Source organism: Somniosus microcephalus, chromosome 26, assembly GCF_052327205.1.
Source record: "Somniosus microcephalus isolate GS21.2 chromosome 26, FLI_Smic_1.0, whole genome shotgun sequence".
In the NCBI taxonomy this organism is placed as follows: Eukaryota; Metazoa; Chordata; class Chondrichthyes; order Squaliformes; family Somniosidae; genus Somniosus; species Somniosus microcephalus.
This window is the reverse complement of record NC_141012.1, coordinates 12,324,351-12,341,685: the sequence shown is the minus strand read 5'-3', so window position 1 is coordinate 12,341,685 and position 17,335 is coordinate 12,324,351. Positions and strand designations below refer to the sequence as shown.

The 17,335-nt window shown below is 48.0% G+C and overlaps 1 protein-coding gene across 1 annotated transcript in view; it reads left to right on the top strand.

The window, feature by feature from the left end:
• Window positions 1–17,335, top strand: part of LOC147100294 (uncharacterized) — a 270,850-nt gene that overhangs the window by 136,310 nt on the left and 117,205 nt on the right. The window contains exons 17-19 of the mRNA XM_085968227.1: window positions 8,478–8,621; window positions 13,493–13,526; window positions 14,596–14,754. Of these exons, the coding sequence (XP_085824353.1) occupies window positions 8,478–8,621; window positions 13,493–13,526; window positions 14,596–14,754 (337 nt within the window). The remainder of the gene's footprint in view (window positions 1–8,477; window positions 8,622–13,492; window positions 13,527–14,595; window positions 14,755–17,335) is intronic.

The following is a 17,335-nucleotide window of genomic DNA, read 5'->3' as shown; positions in this document are numbered from 1 at the left end:
TGCTGTATTGGAGGGGTCGCATTGCAGAGGTTGCACTACATTGGAGGGGTTGTGCTGCATTGGAGGGGCTGCACTACATTGCAGAGGTTGCGCTGCATTGGAGGGGCTGCACTGCATTGCAGAGGTTGTGCTGCATTGGAGGGGCTGCGCTGCATTGGAGGGGCTGCACTGCATTGCAGAGGTTGCACTACATTGGAGGGGTTGCGCTGCATTGCAGAGGTTGCACTGCATTGGAGGGGTTGCACTGCATTGGAGAGACCAATTAGTTTTAATTACGATTGAAATCAAGTTTTATGCGCGGGTGGCAAGTTGAAACTCTCTCCCTTTGTTTCTCAGCCTGTGAACCCAGCATGGCATTGCACATCACAGCAATGCAACAGAGGACCTCAGTGTGATTCTCCCACTCAACCAGTCCCTGGTCTGAACTGCGCTGCGCAGGGAGGTGCCAAACAGAGAGAAATTGCAAGGAGAACCCTCGGCAGCTCACTTTTACATGAGCCCCTCGCTCCCAGCATGGACAGTGACAGGAGGCCAGTTAAGGTAGCTGCCTGCATAGGCATAAGTGAGAGCAGACCAGTTAACATGGACTGTATAGGAGCCATAAAAGGGGGAAAAAGATCCTGAGGGTAAATCCCCTTCGGCTAAGGGTAGATATCCCCGGCAAAAAAAGATGCAGTGATTTACCTGATGTATGAATTCTAGACAATAGGAAACCTCCAATGAAATAATTAATTATTATTTCAACCCTTTTCTCCCAGATTCATCTACTGCTAATTGTAATGTCTGTTTTAATTGCAGGTTATTTCTGTCCCATCGGGTCTATCACTGCTGCTGCGCAGAGTTGCTGGAGTGGCTGGGTCTGCCCCGAGGGGAGCGGAGAGCCACAGCCCTGTCCGACAGGCACCCACACTGACACTGGCGGAGCTTCCGAGTGCAGCGTCTGCCCAGCAGGTGCCATTACCGCGCCCGTGTGCTTCTAATGTTATCACGGGGAGAGGGGGAATTAGGTGTTTAAACTGAGACGATAACACCCAGCGCAGGTGGGTATTGCAGGCAGTGCCCGCTGTTGGGCATCAGCAAGAAAGATAGTGGGGGTATCACTGGAGGGAATATAGTGGGGGTACCTCAGGGTAAAATAGTGGGGGTATCCCAGGGGTAAAACAGTGGGGGTATCCCAGGGGTAAAACAGTGGGGGTATCCCAAGGGTAAGACAGTGGGGGTATCCCAAGGGTAAAACAGTGGGGGTATCCCAAGGGTAAAACAGTGGGGGTATCCCAAGGGTAAAATAGTGGGGGTATCCCAAGGGTAAAACAGTGGGGGTATCCCAAGGGTAAAACAGTGGGGGTATCCCAAGGGTAAAATAGTGGGGGTATCCCAAGGATAAAATAGTGGGGGTATTCCAAGGGTAAAACAGTGGGGGTATCCCAAGGGTAAAACAGTGGGGGTATCCCAAGGGTAAAATAGTGGGGGTATCCCAAGGATAAAATAGTGGGGGTATTCCAAGGGTAAAACAGTGGGGGTATCCCAAGGGTAAAACAGTGGGGGTATCCCAAGGGTAAAATAGTGGGGGTATCCCAAGAATAAAATAGTGGGGGCATTCCAAGGGTAAAATAGTGGGGGTAATTCTGGAGGGGAATATAGTGGGGGTACCTCGGGGTAAAATACTGGGGGTATCTCAAGGGTAAAATAGTGGGGCTATGTACCTCTTGGGGCAATATAGTGGAGGTACTTGTGGGGGGAATATAGTGGGGGTACCTCTGGGGGAACGGAGTGAGGGTATCTCAAGAGTAAAATAATGAAGGGTTCCTCAGAAGGAAAAATAATGAGGGGTACTCTGGGGTAAAATAGTGGTGGGGCTTCCTCGGGGAGGGGAAAGGGGTAAAGTAGTGGAGCTACTTATTTAGACCACTTCCCCACATGGAATACCTGAGCAGTAGGTCTCAAGGGGACAGGCCAGGTTAAAGACAGCACCATCTTAGCGACCAAGCATCATGGGGACGAATCTTTGTCTTCACCACTTGGGCAGCAGAGCGGAACGCCAGACCGCTACAGAATCCACCCGATTTGCAATTTCCGAGACGGTCAGTCCACAACGCCAGTCTTACTACCAGGTGGCAAGTTGAAAATCTAGCCCCACGATTGTGCTCCAAACTCCAGGCTACGTGTGGGCAATGCCACAAGAGGCCAGCTGGTATATTAAGAAGAATGATCAGTGATGCTGGTTTTCCTTTGCAGGTTACTTCTGTGTCCCGGAACACGGGAAGGGCTCTACCAAAGAGCCCTGCCCAAAGGGATGGTTTTGTCCGAGTGGTACAGGAGATGCCAGGCAGCCGTGTCCAGTGGGAACGTACAGCAGGCTCAATGGGCTTTCCTCAGCCTCCCAGTGTACACCATGCCCTGGATCGAGATACTGCCAGGTACCCAAAGACTAGGAGCATCAAACATTGCAGCAGTTTAGATGAACAAATACCAATATATTTTTAAATTTCAGAATTAATTTTACATTAGTCACAATGATGAGTTGCAATGTTGTGGTTATACTAATGCTGTACCCAACAAGGTCCAGTTTACCTATACAGGTACACTATCCCTTATCCGAAAGCCTTGGGACCAGCTGAGTTTCGGTTTTCGGAATTTTTCGGATTTCAGAAGGTATAAGACTGGGAAATTTGTATTTAATATAAATTTTAAAAGTTCAGGCTACCTCTTGCGACTGTTCAGTGTCTCATTCCCCTTCCTGCTTCTCTGGAAAGCCGGATATCGGCTGACTCCTACTAAGCTGGCCCGCAAATCAGGTCGGGGGTCGGGTGGGGGGGGAGAAAAGAATATCGGACGGGCCGCGGTTCAGGCCGGGTCGGGGGGGGTCCGGGGGGGTGGGGTCGGGGGGAGAAAAGAATATTGGACGGGCCGCGGTTCGGGTCGGGGGTCGGGAGAAAAGAATATCGGACGGGTTGGGGGTCGGGTTGGGTCGGGTCGGGTGGGGGGGAGAAAAGAATATCGGACGGGCCGCGGTTCGGGTCGGGTCGGGTGGGGGGGGAGAAAAGAATATCGGATGGGCCGCGGTTTGGGTCGGGGGTCGGGTCGGGAGAAAAGAATATTGGACGGGTTGGGGCTCGGGTCGGGTCGGGTCGGGTCGGGTGGGGGGGAGAAAAGAATATCGGACGGGCCGCGGTTCGGTTCGGGTCGGGGGGAGATAAGAATATCGGACGGGCCGCTGTATTGTTGGGTTCACTCTCCCGGTACCTCCTTCACACTGCCCGGCTCGGCCTGCAATCTCCTACCCAGGAGGAAACTCTGTGACCCTCTGCCCTGCTCAGCGTAAGTCGTGCGCCACTCTGGTCATGTCGTGCGCACGACTTACGCTGAACGAAAAAACTTTCGGTTTTTAGAGGTTTTCGGTTTTCGGAAGTTCGGATAAAGGATAGTCTACCTGTAGTGAGAGTATTTACTGAAATGAGTTCAAGACTATGGGGTAGATATCCAATTTCCCGCCCAGGTGTAAATCTAATGTGGATTGTCCGCCCCTTTATATAAATCGCCTGATTTTCCTTTCGGTTGAAATCGACGTCCATTTTACACCCAGACAGCTAGTTGAAGATACTTTTCCTTGTTTCTCTCTCTCTCCCACATGGCAGCTGTCTCTCACTCTGCCAGCGCATTTCACACTTCATCTCGAGCCATTGTTTGTTTCTTTACCTGTCCTATTACCATCTCGTCTCACCTTGAATATCTCTTAATGTCACTTCTTTCATCCCCTCCCCCATTTCCCAGCACCCCCAAACTGCCTTTTGTTTCATTTCCTGCCTTTTTTTCTCAGTTCTGTAGAAGGGTTTCGACCTGAAACGTTGACTGTTTCTCTCTCTCCGCGGATGCTGCCCTGGCCTGCTGAGTTTTTCCCGCGTTTTCTGTTGTTCTTTCGGATTTCCAGCATCCGCAGTATTTTGCTATCGTAGTTGAAGATACTATTGTTTGAAGCTGGACCTTGTGGCTCTTCAGCTTCCCCAAAGCTGAGTGCGTGCATTCCGTCGCAGTGTGATGTACTTCTGAGTGGGGTGTGCCCGCAGACATTCCATCGCATGCGTGTTTAAGGACTACCGCCCTAACCGAATTTCGCACCCTTAGTGTGTCATCCGGCATTGGAAATGCTAATCACCCTGGTTTGGAATGACTTTGTGATCTGGTAAATCTACATTCTTTTCTGTGCGGAGCATTGTATAAATGTGATTTATTGCAATTCGCTTTTGGGATGCATTTTTCCTGGAGCAGATTTAGTTCTGGAATTTTGCGGTTTCCGGGAAGGAAATCAACGGGGGTTGCGTCCACCTTTCACTTCTGACATCAAGTTGATGGGAGTCTGAATCAAATTCGGTCACCTCAAAATTCAGCCTAAAAGTTCTTGCACATTTTTCGAACATGGTCTCAATTATTAGCTCCAAAGCCAATCCAGCTCTTTGTTGCCACGGTTCCTGACCATCCCATTTTTTTCACAGGGTGATCTCCTCGCCGTGGCTGGATGGTAAATCGCTAACCGAACTCCTCTTCTCTTTCTTATTGTGTCCTGCATAGGGTGTTGGTCAGACCGCTCCCAGTGGGCTCTGTGCTCCTGGGTACTATTGCCTATCTTGGGCCTCCTCTCCCACTCCATCAGCTCCTTGCGCAGCTTCAGACTGTACAGCTTCAGGGATTGGAGGAATTTGTCCACCTGGCCATTTCTGTCCTTCAGGAAGTACGCGTCCTATAAGTACGTAGGCCCAGTCGTGTAATATTTCATCTTATTTATTAAACGTTTAGTTTCTATTGACACATTAATTTGCAACTCTACCCAATCCTTTGTTCCTTGCTCGCACAGCTTGCCCCCCAGGCACCTACAATAATCGAGCAGGCCAGAGCGTTTGTCAGACTTGTCCGGAGGGATATTACTGTCCGGCTAACACCACCAGTTTTCTGGATTTTCCGTGTCCCGAGGGGCATTTCTGCCCGGGTGGCAGCAGATTCGACAGGTCAGTGAGTAGCAATCCGTAGTCGACAATGAACCCTTCACTGAAATTCAAGGTACGGACCGAAACAGGTGATTGAAAAACTTAGAGAAACCCATCCATTGCTGGGGGAGCACTGTAGAGTAAGTAAGAAGATGAACAGAAAAAAAATCATCAGTTAATGGAGTATTTGACAACACTTTTAAAGAGGCTTTACTGCGAGGGGGGGGGGGGGCGGGACAATCAGCCCATCATTTTCCTCCTGGTACGACCATCCATAAGCCTCGCTATGATCTACTTACCTTGTTATTATTAGCAAAAAAAAATTCAGAGAGGACAGTGTCACTTTAATTCAGTTTAAATTCAGTTTAATGTTTTTTTTCTCTCTCCTGTTCCCATCTGTGACTTTGATCTCGTTTAGGGTGTGGGTAGCAGAGGTTAATTGCCTTCCCTAGGGCTCTTGGCACTTGTGTGGCTCTGTGCAAAGCACTTGCTGTGAATTCTGACACCCTGTCAACTTTACTGTCATGAGATATCCCGCCCAACAGCTTGTCTCAAAGGTTTATGTAAAACATGATGGATTCTTTTAGTTATCGGAATAGGCTCAAAGACATAGGGCTACTGTTAGAGAAACAGATGCTTAGGGGAAGTATTTAGTGTGGATAAACAGACACTTCGGAGAGAGTATCCCTCAGACAACGCAAATTGGCTGCCACGTTTCCCACATTACCACACCGACTATACTTCAAAAGTACTTCATTGGCTCTAAAGTGCTTTGTGACTGTAAGATTAGGATCACAGGTCACACACAGATTACCCAAAGGGCCTTAGGAGTTGTAAGGCTTTTTATTAAAGAGCTAGGGCTAGATTTTCAGTTGCTTGCGCCAGCAGTTAGCGCCTTAAGAGAAGTGATTTTCGGGCGCTATGCGTGTAGCACCCGGGCGCAGCGCAGTTTGCGCCCCGCCCCAAATTAAGTTGCCCGTTAGCGCCGGCGCAAAGTTTAGCGGCCGCCCGGATGCGCGCGCAGAAAATGACGTCACATCCTCGTGCAACGCCCTTTGGCCGCCCCGAATCCAAACTTCAGTCGGACCGCCCCATTGTGCGGCTGGCGTCCAGAGTGTTTGTAAAATGGAACGCAACACACCCTGGGGAGCGCAAATTAAAGGGCACTCCTCCTGCACTATAAAAGGCAGTCTGCATGTGTTGTGTGGAAGGATCCAGTGTGTTGTTGTGAACGGTGTATTTATGTTTCCGGCCACCACCACCACCACCACCACCACCACCTCCTCCTCCTGTTTTCCCCCCCAGACTCTGCCTTTGAAAAAAACACATGCACCCTTCCCCTTTAAGAGCTCACTGGCACCAGAGTGTCTGCCGTGCGCTGTGCCCGAGCTCGGGTGTTGCGCTCTGCACCGCCGGCTTAGCGCCTAAAGATAGTAGTGGAACGCCTCTTTTAGCGCTCCACCAACCTCTTAGGGCGAAGCCACTGAATTTCCGGCAACGGGGCGCTACTTTGGGGCGGGCGCTAACTTCGGGCGGGCGCTAAGGTTAGCGCCCCAAAACTGTCTATACTGAAAATCTAGCCCACACAGTTTAAAGCATAATCAGACATTACTACATGCATACAGTAGACATACAACCCGTGACAGAGGAGGGCGATCTACGGCCCTGGAACGGAACGAAACAACCGGATGGATGGTTGTTGGAGGTGTTAGGCCATCAGCCACCTCAGAGGCTAGACTTGACCAAGATGTTAGGCCGTAGCCACCTCGGGGAAGCCTTCGCCCCTAACTGCCTGATTTCCTCTCTCGGTCGTCTATATTTTATAGTTATTTCGGTGGGCTGCTGATTACCTGGTGTCAATCATTTGTTTCCCATTCTATTGTCCAATTACAAGGGAGAGGCGACCTATGACAGCCCCCTCCCAGCCTCATGAGGTCATTTTCCTCCTTATCTCTGTTCTTAAGGTCTTGTTGCCCTCTCGTAGACAGCTTGTTTGTCCTACAGCTCCTTGCTGCATCCCTTATCAGGCCTAGTTATGCCCACTCGAAGGCCTGTTTTTTGTGTTCTAACCTTATAATTCAACTCTCTGTACAGCTATTTTTCTGACATGACTGGAATCTTTCTGTGTCATCAACTTAGGCAAACTGCTGATCTAGGGAACCCGTAACAGACTATTATTTCTTTCAATCCATGATTTCTTACAGGACGTCCTGAGTTGGTGAAAGGTGCAACATAAATGCAAGTCTTTCTGTCTTTTCTTTTACATGATTGAGGTTTTTTTAAATGAGGACAGGAAATAGTCTCTGTCCAGTTGGATCGGGAATTTGGGATGGATAGAGGAGGGAGAACCTGATGGCACATGTGTAAAATACATAGGCTAAGTAATTAGGTTAGACTGGAACAGATTGCCAAAGCGTGTGGTGAGCACGGAATCCCTGCAGTCCTTCAGAAGGGAGCTGCACAAGGTCTTCAGAGAGGAGGACGTTTCCAGTGTTGGAGGCTGTGTTGCACAGTAGCTGGGAATGGTTAGATTCGCGGTGATCTCCCGGAGCTTCCTCGATTGCATTTCGGATTTGGAGAGGAATTTCCCATTTTTTTTCTCATTGGCCTCAGTTTATTTTGTCTCTCGCAGGACACTGTATGACTGGGGCGGTGGGTCGATGGTGCATGAAGGCTGCACCATGTCTGGATGGTATGGGCTTGATGGGTGAATCGTCAGTTCCTGTCCTTTCTGTATGTTCATCTTCATGTCAGATAATTGTAACTTATGCCCACAGTATTGTGAAATGAGGGGAACAATGGCTACACCACCAGACCAACCACAATTATTATCAATTATTAAATACAGAAACTACTAAATTATTATGACACTTCAGCAGACTCATAATAGGCTAATACCAGCAGGATGCATGTTCCCAAATATCTTTGAGGAAATTATATGATGGAAATGCTGGGTGGCTGAATACCTGTGTTTTAGCTGTTTCCAAAATTCACTGGAGTATCCCAGGGAGAAAATCAATGGTCATTTAGGTAACAAATCTGTCTGTCTGTCTCTCCTTCTGTCTCTGTCTGTCTCGGTCAGTTAACTGTCTGTCTGCCCTCTGTCTGTTTGTCCTGTCTGTCAATCATCTGTCTGCCTGCCTTTCTGCTTGTCTCTCTGTCTGCCTGTCTGTCTGTTTGGGTATGTCTGTCTGTCTCTCTGCTTGTCTCTCTGCTTGTCTCTCTGCTTTTCTGTCTGCTTGTCTGCCCGCCTGTCTGTCCGTCCCTCTGTCCGTCCCTCTGCCTGTCTGTGTGTCTCTGTCTGTCTCTCTGTCTGTCTATTGTCTATTTGTCTCTGTCTGTCTGCCCAGAATGGTTAAAGATAAATCCACAGGGGCGCTGCTGATAATTGTGGAAATGTCCTCCCTGTAACTCTGTGCCTTCAGGAGAGATGGGGAGAATGTTTTTTTATAATTCTCATTTTCGCGTTTGTTTGTTTGCTGTCTTTTTGTCTGTTAGGACGTCAATAACCCAATGTCCTCCAGGAACTTTCAACGAGCGCGTAGCTCAGCCGAGCCGCTTGTCCTGTTTGCCTTGTCCACCAGGATTATACTGCAGCGGCTACGGAAATACCAAACCCACCGGCCTGTGTGCAGAGGGCTGGTACTGCTTGGGGAATGCTGATACCAGCCAGGTAATATCACGGAACAGCTGATAAATATGAGAGAAACAGGCGATGATCAAAACACACAGCAGGTCCATCAGCATCTGAAGGAAGGCAGGATAGAGTTTCGAGCAGAGACCATTTATCCAACAACAACAACAACTTGCATTTATATAGCACCTTTAATTCAGTAAAACTACACAGCACTTCACAGGAGGATTATCAGACAAAATCTGACACCGAGCCACATAAGGAGATATTAGGACAGGTGACCAAAAGCTTGGTCAAAGAGGTAGGTTTTAATGAGCGTCTTAGAGGAGGAGAGAGAGGCGGAGAGGTTTAGGGAGGGAATTCCAGAGCTTTAGGGCCCAGGCAGCTGAAGGGACGGGCGCCAGTGGTGGAGCGATTATAATCAGGGATTTGCAAGGAGCACATCCAACAACAACAACCTGTATTTATATAGCACCTTTAACATAGTAAAATGTCCCAAGGCGCTGCACAGGAGTATTTTAAGACGAAAAATTTGACACTGAGCCACATAAGGATAAATTAGGGCAGGTGACCAAAAGCTTGGTCAAACAGATAGGTTTTAAGAAGCGTCTTACAGGAGGAGAGAGAGGTAGCAAGGCGGAGAGGTTTAGGCAGGGAATTCCAGAGCTTAGGGCCCAGGCAACAGAAGGCACAGCCACCAAAGGTTGAGCGAACATCCAGTTCGAATAAAGGGTCCACACTTGAAACGTTGGGGGAGTTTCACAATGCCACACTCCCAGCTGTGAATGATGTTCACAGGGAGCCCAGGTTGGGGCCTCTGACATTATAGCACCAATTCCCCGACCCATACTCTCTATAAGCACGACTCCCCACTAGGAGTGCGCGATCAAGGAATGTCTGCCCTCCCACAATGTTTGAAGTGTGGGCCCATCATTCAAACCGATTAAGGGGTCTGGAGCTGAAACTCTGACCTGACTCTCCCCTTTACAAATACTGACTGACCTGCTGTGCATTCCCACCATTTTTTATTTTTTTCTTCAATTTTCCAGTGTCAGCTGTGGCTCAGTGGGCAGCACCCTCACTTCTGAGTCAGAAGGTTGTGGGTTCAAGTCCCACTCCAGAGACTTGAGCACAAAAATCTAGGCTGACACTCCAGTGCGGTGCTAAAGGAGTGCTGCACTGTCGGAGGTGCCGTCTTTTGAATGAGACGTTAAACTGAGGCCCCGTCTATTCTCTCTGCTGGACGTAAAAGGTCCCTTGGCACTATTTCGAAGCAGAGCTGGGGAGTTATCCCCGGCGTCCTGCCCAGTATTTATCCCTCAACCAACATCGCTAAGATAGATTATCTGGTCATTATCACACTGCTGTTTATGGGAGCTTGCTGTGCGCAAATTGGCTGCCGCGTTTCCTGCATTACAACAGTGACTACACTTCAAAAAGTACTTCATTGGCTGTAAAGCGCTTTGGGACGTCCGGTGGTCGTGCAAGTCTTTTTCTTTCTTTTGCAAAGTTCCATTCTCAGATGGAGAATTGGCCACAGAGGTCAACGTGACCGTTGCCATGTCACATCTACGCTGACCTCTGCAGCCAGATCACCAATCAGCACTCCCATTGAACGAGCTGCCTCACAAAATGATGTGCCAGAGTGAGATTACTTGGCACAGAAAGATTTGAATGTGCTAATTTTCAGACTGGCTCCTTAAACAGGGCTTGACTGATGAAGCAACCTGAATGGGCTTGTACTTCTAGCACACTCTTACGTGTTATTAGACCAGGAATGTAAAAGCTTAAGGAGAATTGAACCAACACAGACCAACCTGAGCTGTTGTTTAGCCCAGGATTGGCAATCAATCCAAGCCCATAGACATGAGTGGAAGCACTAGGTTTCTTTCACTAGATGTCAGTAGCGCCCTTTCCATACACTTACTGGTTGAACTCACTGCGGTACCGGTGACGAACATGTTAACTGTTATAAATCTCATCATCATGAAGAAACGACTTATGAAATAACACTGGACGGCCAGCTGGTGGCGCCGTCCAAGGAGTATAAATACTTGGGCGTGGCCCAGCTTGCCCAGGGCCACTTTGTAAGACAGGAACTAGTGAAGGACAACTAGACCTCCATGTTTTGAAACAAGTTGATTAAAGCCTTGCTTTATACTCGAATCAAGTGCGTAGTGAGTTTTATTACGTCATTAACCATGAAGGTGAAATTCCTTTGTCCGCTATTGCAAGCAAATTAACATGTTCCTTAACATAGCAGATAATAAACATGGAAACATTTGTTAATATTTACAAACCCTTATGGTTTCTGTTATTAGTGTTTTTTGTGGGTTTCCATGTTTTTTGGTTGGACCGAACCCCAGATTTTATCAGTGATTTTCATTAAAAAATGTACTACATAGATTGGAATTGAGCTTAAATCAGGCCTGTGTGTACCTGGAAATGATGGTAATGGTCCCATTGTTTTATAGTAAATTGCCATGCTGTTCCTGACAGCCTTTTGTCATTGGATGTGAAGCTTGTTGCTTAGCAAACTCGCGTTTGCTAAGGGTTCAGAATGGGGCCTAATCTCCCCCCTCGCCAAGGGGTCAGGCCAACATCAGGAGATCATGTGGCCTGCGCTAATGGCTGGGACACCAAATTGGATCGAACTGCGGCCTTCACAGGGCTCTTGAGATTTAGTATCAGGCGAGGGGCGGGGGATAGCAGAGAAAAATTGGCCCTAATATTTAGACACTTTATTTAATTAAAGCGTGCCAATTTTTAAATTGGAGCAAATTCCAGGTAAAAATTAGGTCATTTTATGTCCCGTTCAATAAGGGAGTACCATGCAATATTCATAAATTTAAGTTTGCTGGGTATCAGTCTTAAGGATCCTAGTTGATCCAAATTGTTTTAAATGATTGTCTTATTTTTGTTAAAGTTGTAACCTTGATCTCTTTCAGACACTGCTGTATGGCGGTCGCTGTCCAACTGGTTGTTTCTGCCCACCAGGTTCATCTGCTCCAGTGAACTGCACTGCTGGTTACTATTGTCCAGTAACTGGCCTATCCCAACCTCAGGGTCCCTGCAAAGCAGGATGGTACTGCCCATTGGGATCACACTCTCCTATACAGGTACAACTGGGTCACACTGCAGTCTGTCCATTGTGTTCTGCCCTAGGCCTAGGGCAAGTCCAAACTCAACCCTCGCACACACGAGATTCTTGAGCCGCCTACTAGGGAAGAGTAGCTGAGGTGGGTTCCCATTGCCCTTCTCACGACTTTTAACCTTCGGAGTACCTCTCCTAGTTGGGCTGCAACCAAGGCTAAAGAGCCCCACCTACCCTTTATGATGGAGGGGGTCAGCCGCACCTATTGGACACAAGTACCTCCACTGGTGTGTCAATCTAGTATTCTGAGCCGGCGATTCAGTCTCCATTTGCCAGGGTTGCCTGGAGTGGGGCCTGAAATCAAACCCTTCTGACTCCGAGGCGGGAATACATCCACTGAGTCAGTGGTCACTCTGTCCAGATGTGAGCTCGCTGCTGGACATCACCCAGTATTTAGACGCCATGTTCTAGTTTCCACTCAAAGGAATAAAGATGGGACGGGTTCTATAAGGGGCGGGTGAACTCCTCCGCCAGATTACCAGCCAGGTGGTGAAGATAAAGATCTGCCTTAGGAAATGTAGGCAGATTATTTGACCGTAGAGTGCATAAGTGATCTGGAATGCATTGCCTGAAAGGCAGATTCAACAGTAACTTTCGAAAGGGAATTGGATATATACTTGAGAAGGAAAAATTTGCAGGGCTGTGGGGAAAGAGCGGGGGAGTGGGACTAATTAGACAGCTCTTTCAAAGCACCAGCACAGGCATGATGGGCCGAATGGCCTCCTTCTGTGCTGTATGATGCTATGATTCGTACCAGTCCCAGTCCTGCCTGCAGCCATTGTCAGGACATGCACACTTTCCATTAGGAATCACTGGAATAGCAATCAGGACCAGGGGACCCTAACTGATTATTCACCTCTCTAACTCGGGGGGTGCTGAGGCCAACAGCCTGAGGCCAGCTAGCTCCACACAACCCCAAGGCTGAACCTGGGACCTTCCTGTTCTAAGTGGCTTCATTCCACACTGAACAGTGTGCTAATCAATGAGAAAAACTTTGAACAAGAGAGAAAAGTTCGAATGAGCGGTGACCCATATATTGACAAAGTAGAGATTAAAGTTGGTTTGTTCCCACCACCACCCCCGCCCCACCACCCCCGCCCCGGATGTCTGTTTAGATTGATCCATGGAAGATCAAGGATTCCTCTAACACAAGAATTAACCTCCTTCTGCTATAAGATAACAACACCGTCTTTTTCAGGTACTGTGTCCTGTGGGCCATTATTGCCCTTCTGCTTCTGATGCCCCAACTCCTTGTAGGCGAGGCACTTTCTCATCGTCCCTTAACAATGGACAGGAATTAGACTGCCGTCCCTGTACCCCAGGCTATTACTGCAGTGATCCTGGTCTCACCACGCCTACAGGTCTCTGTATGTCAGGTAATGATACTTACAACATCAGTGGATTGTGTATAATTTTGAAAATGTTTTGTGACTTGTTGAGAATATGTGAGACAATTATGTTAAATAAAAGAACACAAATGACAACATAATGGCAGTAAAAATGTAACTCTTACAAATTTCAGGACTGCTTTATATATTCTCTTCGCTCCAACAGTGTTGGTCACTCTCATAAGCGGTCTGATCATCTTATATGCAGGAGTGTGCCCGTACTTCCCAATATCTAATTCTACAATTTTGTAGCCCAGGGATGTATCAGTAGGATTCCCTTGTGATCGGAACAAGATACTGTGTCTTCATTGTACTTCTCAAATTGAAACACTTCTAGATACGAATTGCTAAGCTATTTTATTTCACGGAGAGTAAGCGAACATACAAAGCGTTGGTCAAAGCAAATTCCACTTATTTAACTTAATCTCGCTTCTCTCCTAGGTGCGATTTTTAAAGAGAACATCTGTTTTCTCAAAATGAGTGGCGGGGGGGGGTGCATCCTGGCTAATGGGCCTGCGATAAGACAATTGACTCTTGTTGAATGAGTTTGGAATAGATTATGATTTGTTTCATTCTACAAAAGGGCTTATCTAGATTTAATACACATCTTCAATGCTTGCAACATGTGACTTTTTTTAAATACCTGTGCCAATTCATGTTGTGAAGGAAAAAAGATCAAAAATCCCCAAACTTGGTGGTAACATAAGAACATAACATAAGGATTAGGAGCAGGAGTCGGCCATACGGCCCCTCGAGCCTGCTCCGCCATTCAATAAGATCATGGCTGATCTTCGACCTCAACTCCACTTTCCCGCCCAATCCCCATATCCCTTGATTCCCCCAGAGTCCAAAAATCTATCTAGGTAACACCAGTGTTGTCCAAGAGAACTCATTGACTAAACACAGGTGTGGCTACGGCGATACTGTTTTAGCCACATGCCCTAATTCTAGGAGAAAATACCTTGCACGCAATACCTAACAAACATCTACCACCAGTCAGTTCCCAAAAATGGTCGCCCCTGAATTTCTAGGCCCACATGCCCGACAGTGTCTATTACACATTTTTTATTTACTAATCAAAAATGCAATAATCCACATCTGGATTCCCAATTAGCCACATGTGGCTAGTGTATTGGACCACACTGCTCAACACAGGTTAGACTGTAATAGAAGTGGCCATTTCCCATGCTGACTGTGGAGACTATACAGATTTTGACTTGTTTTTCTACATAATATTGGAAAACCTTATACACTAGGTCCCACTAGTGACTGAATGTACTTTCTGCTGCGCAATGCCCATTTATATAAAACTACCTTCACAATGACCAATTCATTGCTCTCGATAAAACACTGAAACACTGTAACAAATTGGATTTGTATATACTGTATCTGGAACAACCAGCCCCCTGTGTGCTCACTCGAATTGCTCGTATATTACAGGTTATTACTGCCCACAAGGCCAGATCATACCAAACCCAGAGATATACCCTTGCCCTGCGACATACTTCTGCCCGGAAGGCAATAGCTCTCCGACAGTGTGCCCAGATGGTACCTACCAGTTACAGAATGGAAGCAGCAACTGTGATGTGTGTCCTGAAGGTACAATTTTCCCTAAAAGAGCATTGCTTGTGAAAAGTAAAATAAAACAATGATCAGATGGTTATTTGACATTAGAAGAATGAGATTACAGCCGTATAATCACATAATCAATCAATATTGCCCGCTTACCGTAAAAGCTGGTAGATAGGTTGCACCGTCATACTTGTTTTTAAGACGGGTCAACATGGCAATGCACCTTATATACCAGTGCAGTCTTGAGCCTGTACGGACGGTGTGGATGTGGCGTTTACATTGATTTACAGTACTATTTGAAGAAGGGTTTTTGGCTCCGCCGCCCTTGTGGTTTGGCTGGTGAAACACTGCCCGGTGAGGTATTGTGCCCACACAGGTGAGGGTGGCCTCATGCTTGATCCCTGACCTCTGCTCAGCCAGCCGAGCTCGGCGTGGGAAGGTAGGAGGGGGGAAAAAATGTTAATTCTCCGCGGCATCTCATGGTTGACTGGCCGAAAATTCCATCCAGGGCCCTTGCTACGAAATGGCTGCTTGGTGAGGAGAGGATTAGCCTCAGTTGTGAGAACATAAGAAACAGGAGCAGCAGTCGGCCATTCGGCCCCTCGAGTCTGCTCCGCCATTCAATCAGATCATGGCTGATCTTCGACCTCAACTCCACTTTCCCGCCCGATCCCCATATCCCTTGAGTCCAAAAATCTATCGATCTCAGCCTTGAATATACTCAACGTCTCTGCATCCACAGCCCTCTGGGGCAGAGAATTCCAAAGATTCACAACCCTCTGAGTGAAGAAATTTCTCCTCATCTCAGTCTTAAATGGCCGACCCCTTATCCTGAGACTATGCCCACTAGTTCTAGACACTTCAGCCAGGGGAAACAACCTCTCAGCATCTACCCTGTCAATCCCCTTCAGAATCTTGTATGTTTCAATGAGATCACCTCTCATTCTTCTAAACTCCAGAGAGTATCGGCCCATTCTACACAATCTCTCATCATAGGACAACCCTCTCATCCCAGGAATCAATCTAGTGAACCTTCGTTGCACCGCCTCCAAGGCAAGTATATCCTTCCTTAGATAAGGAGACCAGAACTGTGCACAGTACTCCAGGTGTGGTCTCACCAGGGCCCTGTACAATTGTAGCAACACTTCCTTGCTCTTATACTCCAACCACCTTGCAATAAAGGCCAACATGCCATTTGCCTTCCTTATTGCTTGCTGTACCTGCATGCTAGCTTTCTGTGTTTCTTGCACGAGGACACCCAAATCTCTCTGAACACCAACATTTGAAAGTTTCTCACCATTTAAAAAATATTCTGTTTTTCTATTCTTCCTACCAAAGTGAATAACCTCACATTTCCCCACATTATACTCCGTCTGCCACCTTACTGCCCACTCACTCAGTCTATCTATATCCCATTGCAGACTCTTTGGCCTAGAAATTGGGTTGGGGCGCCAAAGTGGCGCAAAAGTCGCCTGAGCGCAGGCTTTAGCGCAGCGATCGGAGTAATTCCGATCGCCAGAAATTCAGTTTCAGTGCCGCTCGAGGGACACGGGGCGAGGCTCAAGGCGCTCCACGTCCCTCTTAGGGCGCTGAAACTGATTATCGCAGCGCAACGTGCCGCAGCGCCACACGCTGCGGCACGGCATGCTGCGGTACTGCAGGCCTTCCTCCCACTGTTAAGGGGGAGGTGCCTGCAACAGCGCGATCCCCGCTCGCGAGTGCTGGTAAATGAGCCCGGCACCAAGGAGAAGTGCCGGGCTCTCGGGAAACAGCCGGCAATGCCGCGGGGGGGGGGGGTTAGGAGTCCGGGGACGGAGGTGCTGGCAGGCGGCTGCCGAAAAAGCGGCCGCCCCGCACCTCCACCTTAACTTGCGCCGCTGCCGGCACAGTAAGGCCCCCGTGAACCGGGCGCGGGTAGCGAGCGGCGCAACTGCGCCGTTCGCTACCAAATATCGTGAACGGGGCACGAATGGGGCGCTGCGCACACCGATGACGTCATCGGTGGCGGTGCAGCGCAAAAGCCTAACGCCACCATTAGCGCCCCTACTGAATATCGCGGGAGACGCAGCCAGTGGCGCTACAGCCACTGACTGCCTCTTTAGGCGCTAACAGGTGGCGCTACTCACCCAATTTCTCCCCCTTTGTGTTCTCCTCACAGCTTACTGTCCCACCTAGCTTTGTATCATCAGCAAACTTGGATACATTACACTCGGTCCCTTCATCTAGGCCATTAATATAGATTGTAAATAGCCCCAACACTGATCCTTGCAGCACCCCACTAGTTACAGCCTGCCAACCTGAAAAAGATCCGTTTAACCCTACTCTCTATTTTCTGTCCGTTAACCAATCCTCTGTCCATGCTACTTTTTTACACCCAACCCCATGAGCCCTAATCTTGTGTAATAACCTTTTATGTGGCACCTTATCGAATGCCTTTTGGAAATCCAAATATACTACATCCACTGGTTCCCCTTTATCTACCCTGCTTGTTACATCCTCAAAAAACTCTGATGAATTTGTCAAGCATGATTTCCCTTTCATAAAACCATGTTGACTCTGCCTAATCATGTTATGATTTTCTAAGTGACTTGATACCACTGTGGCTGGA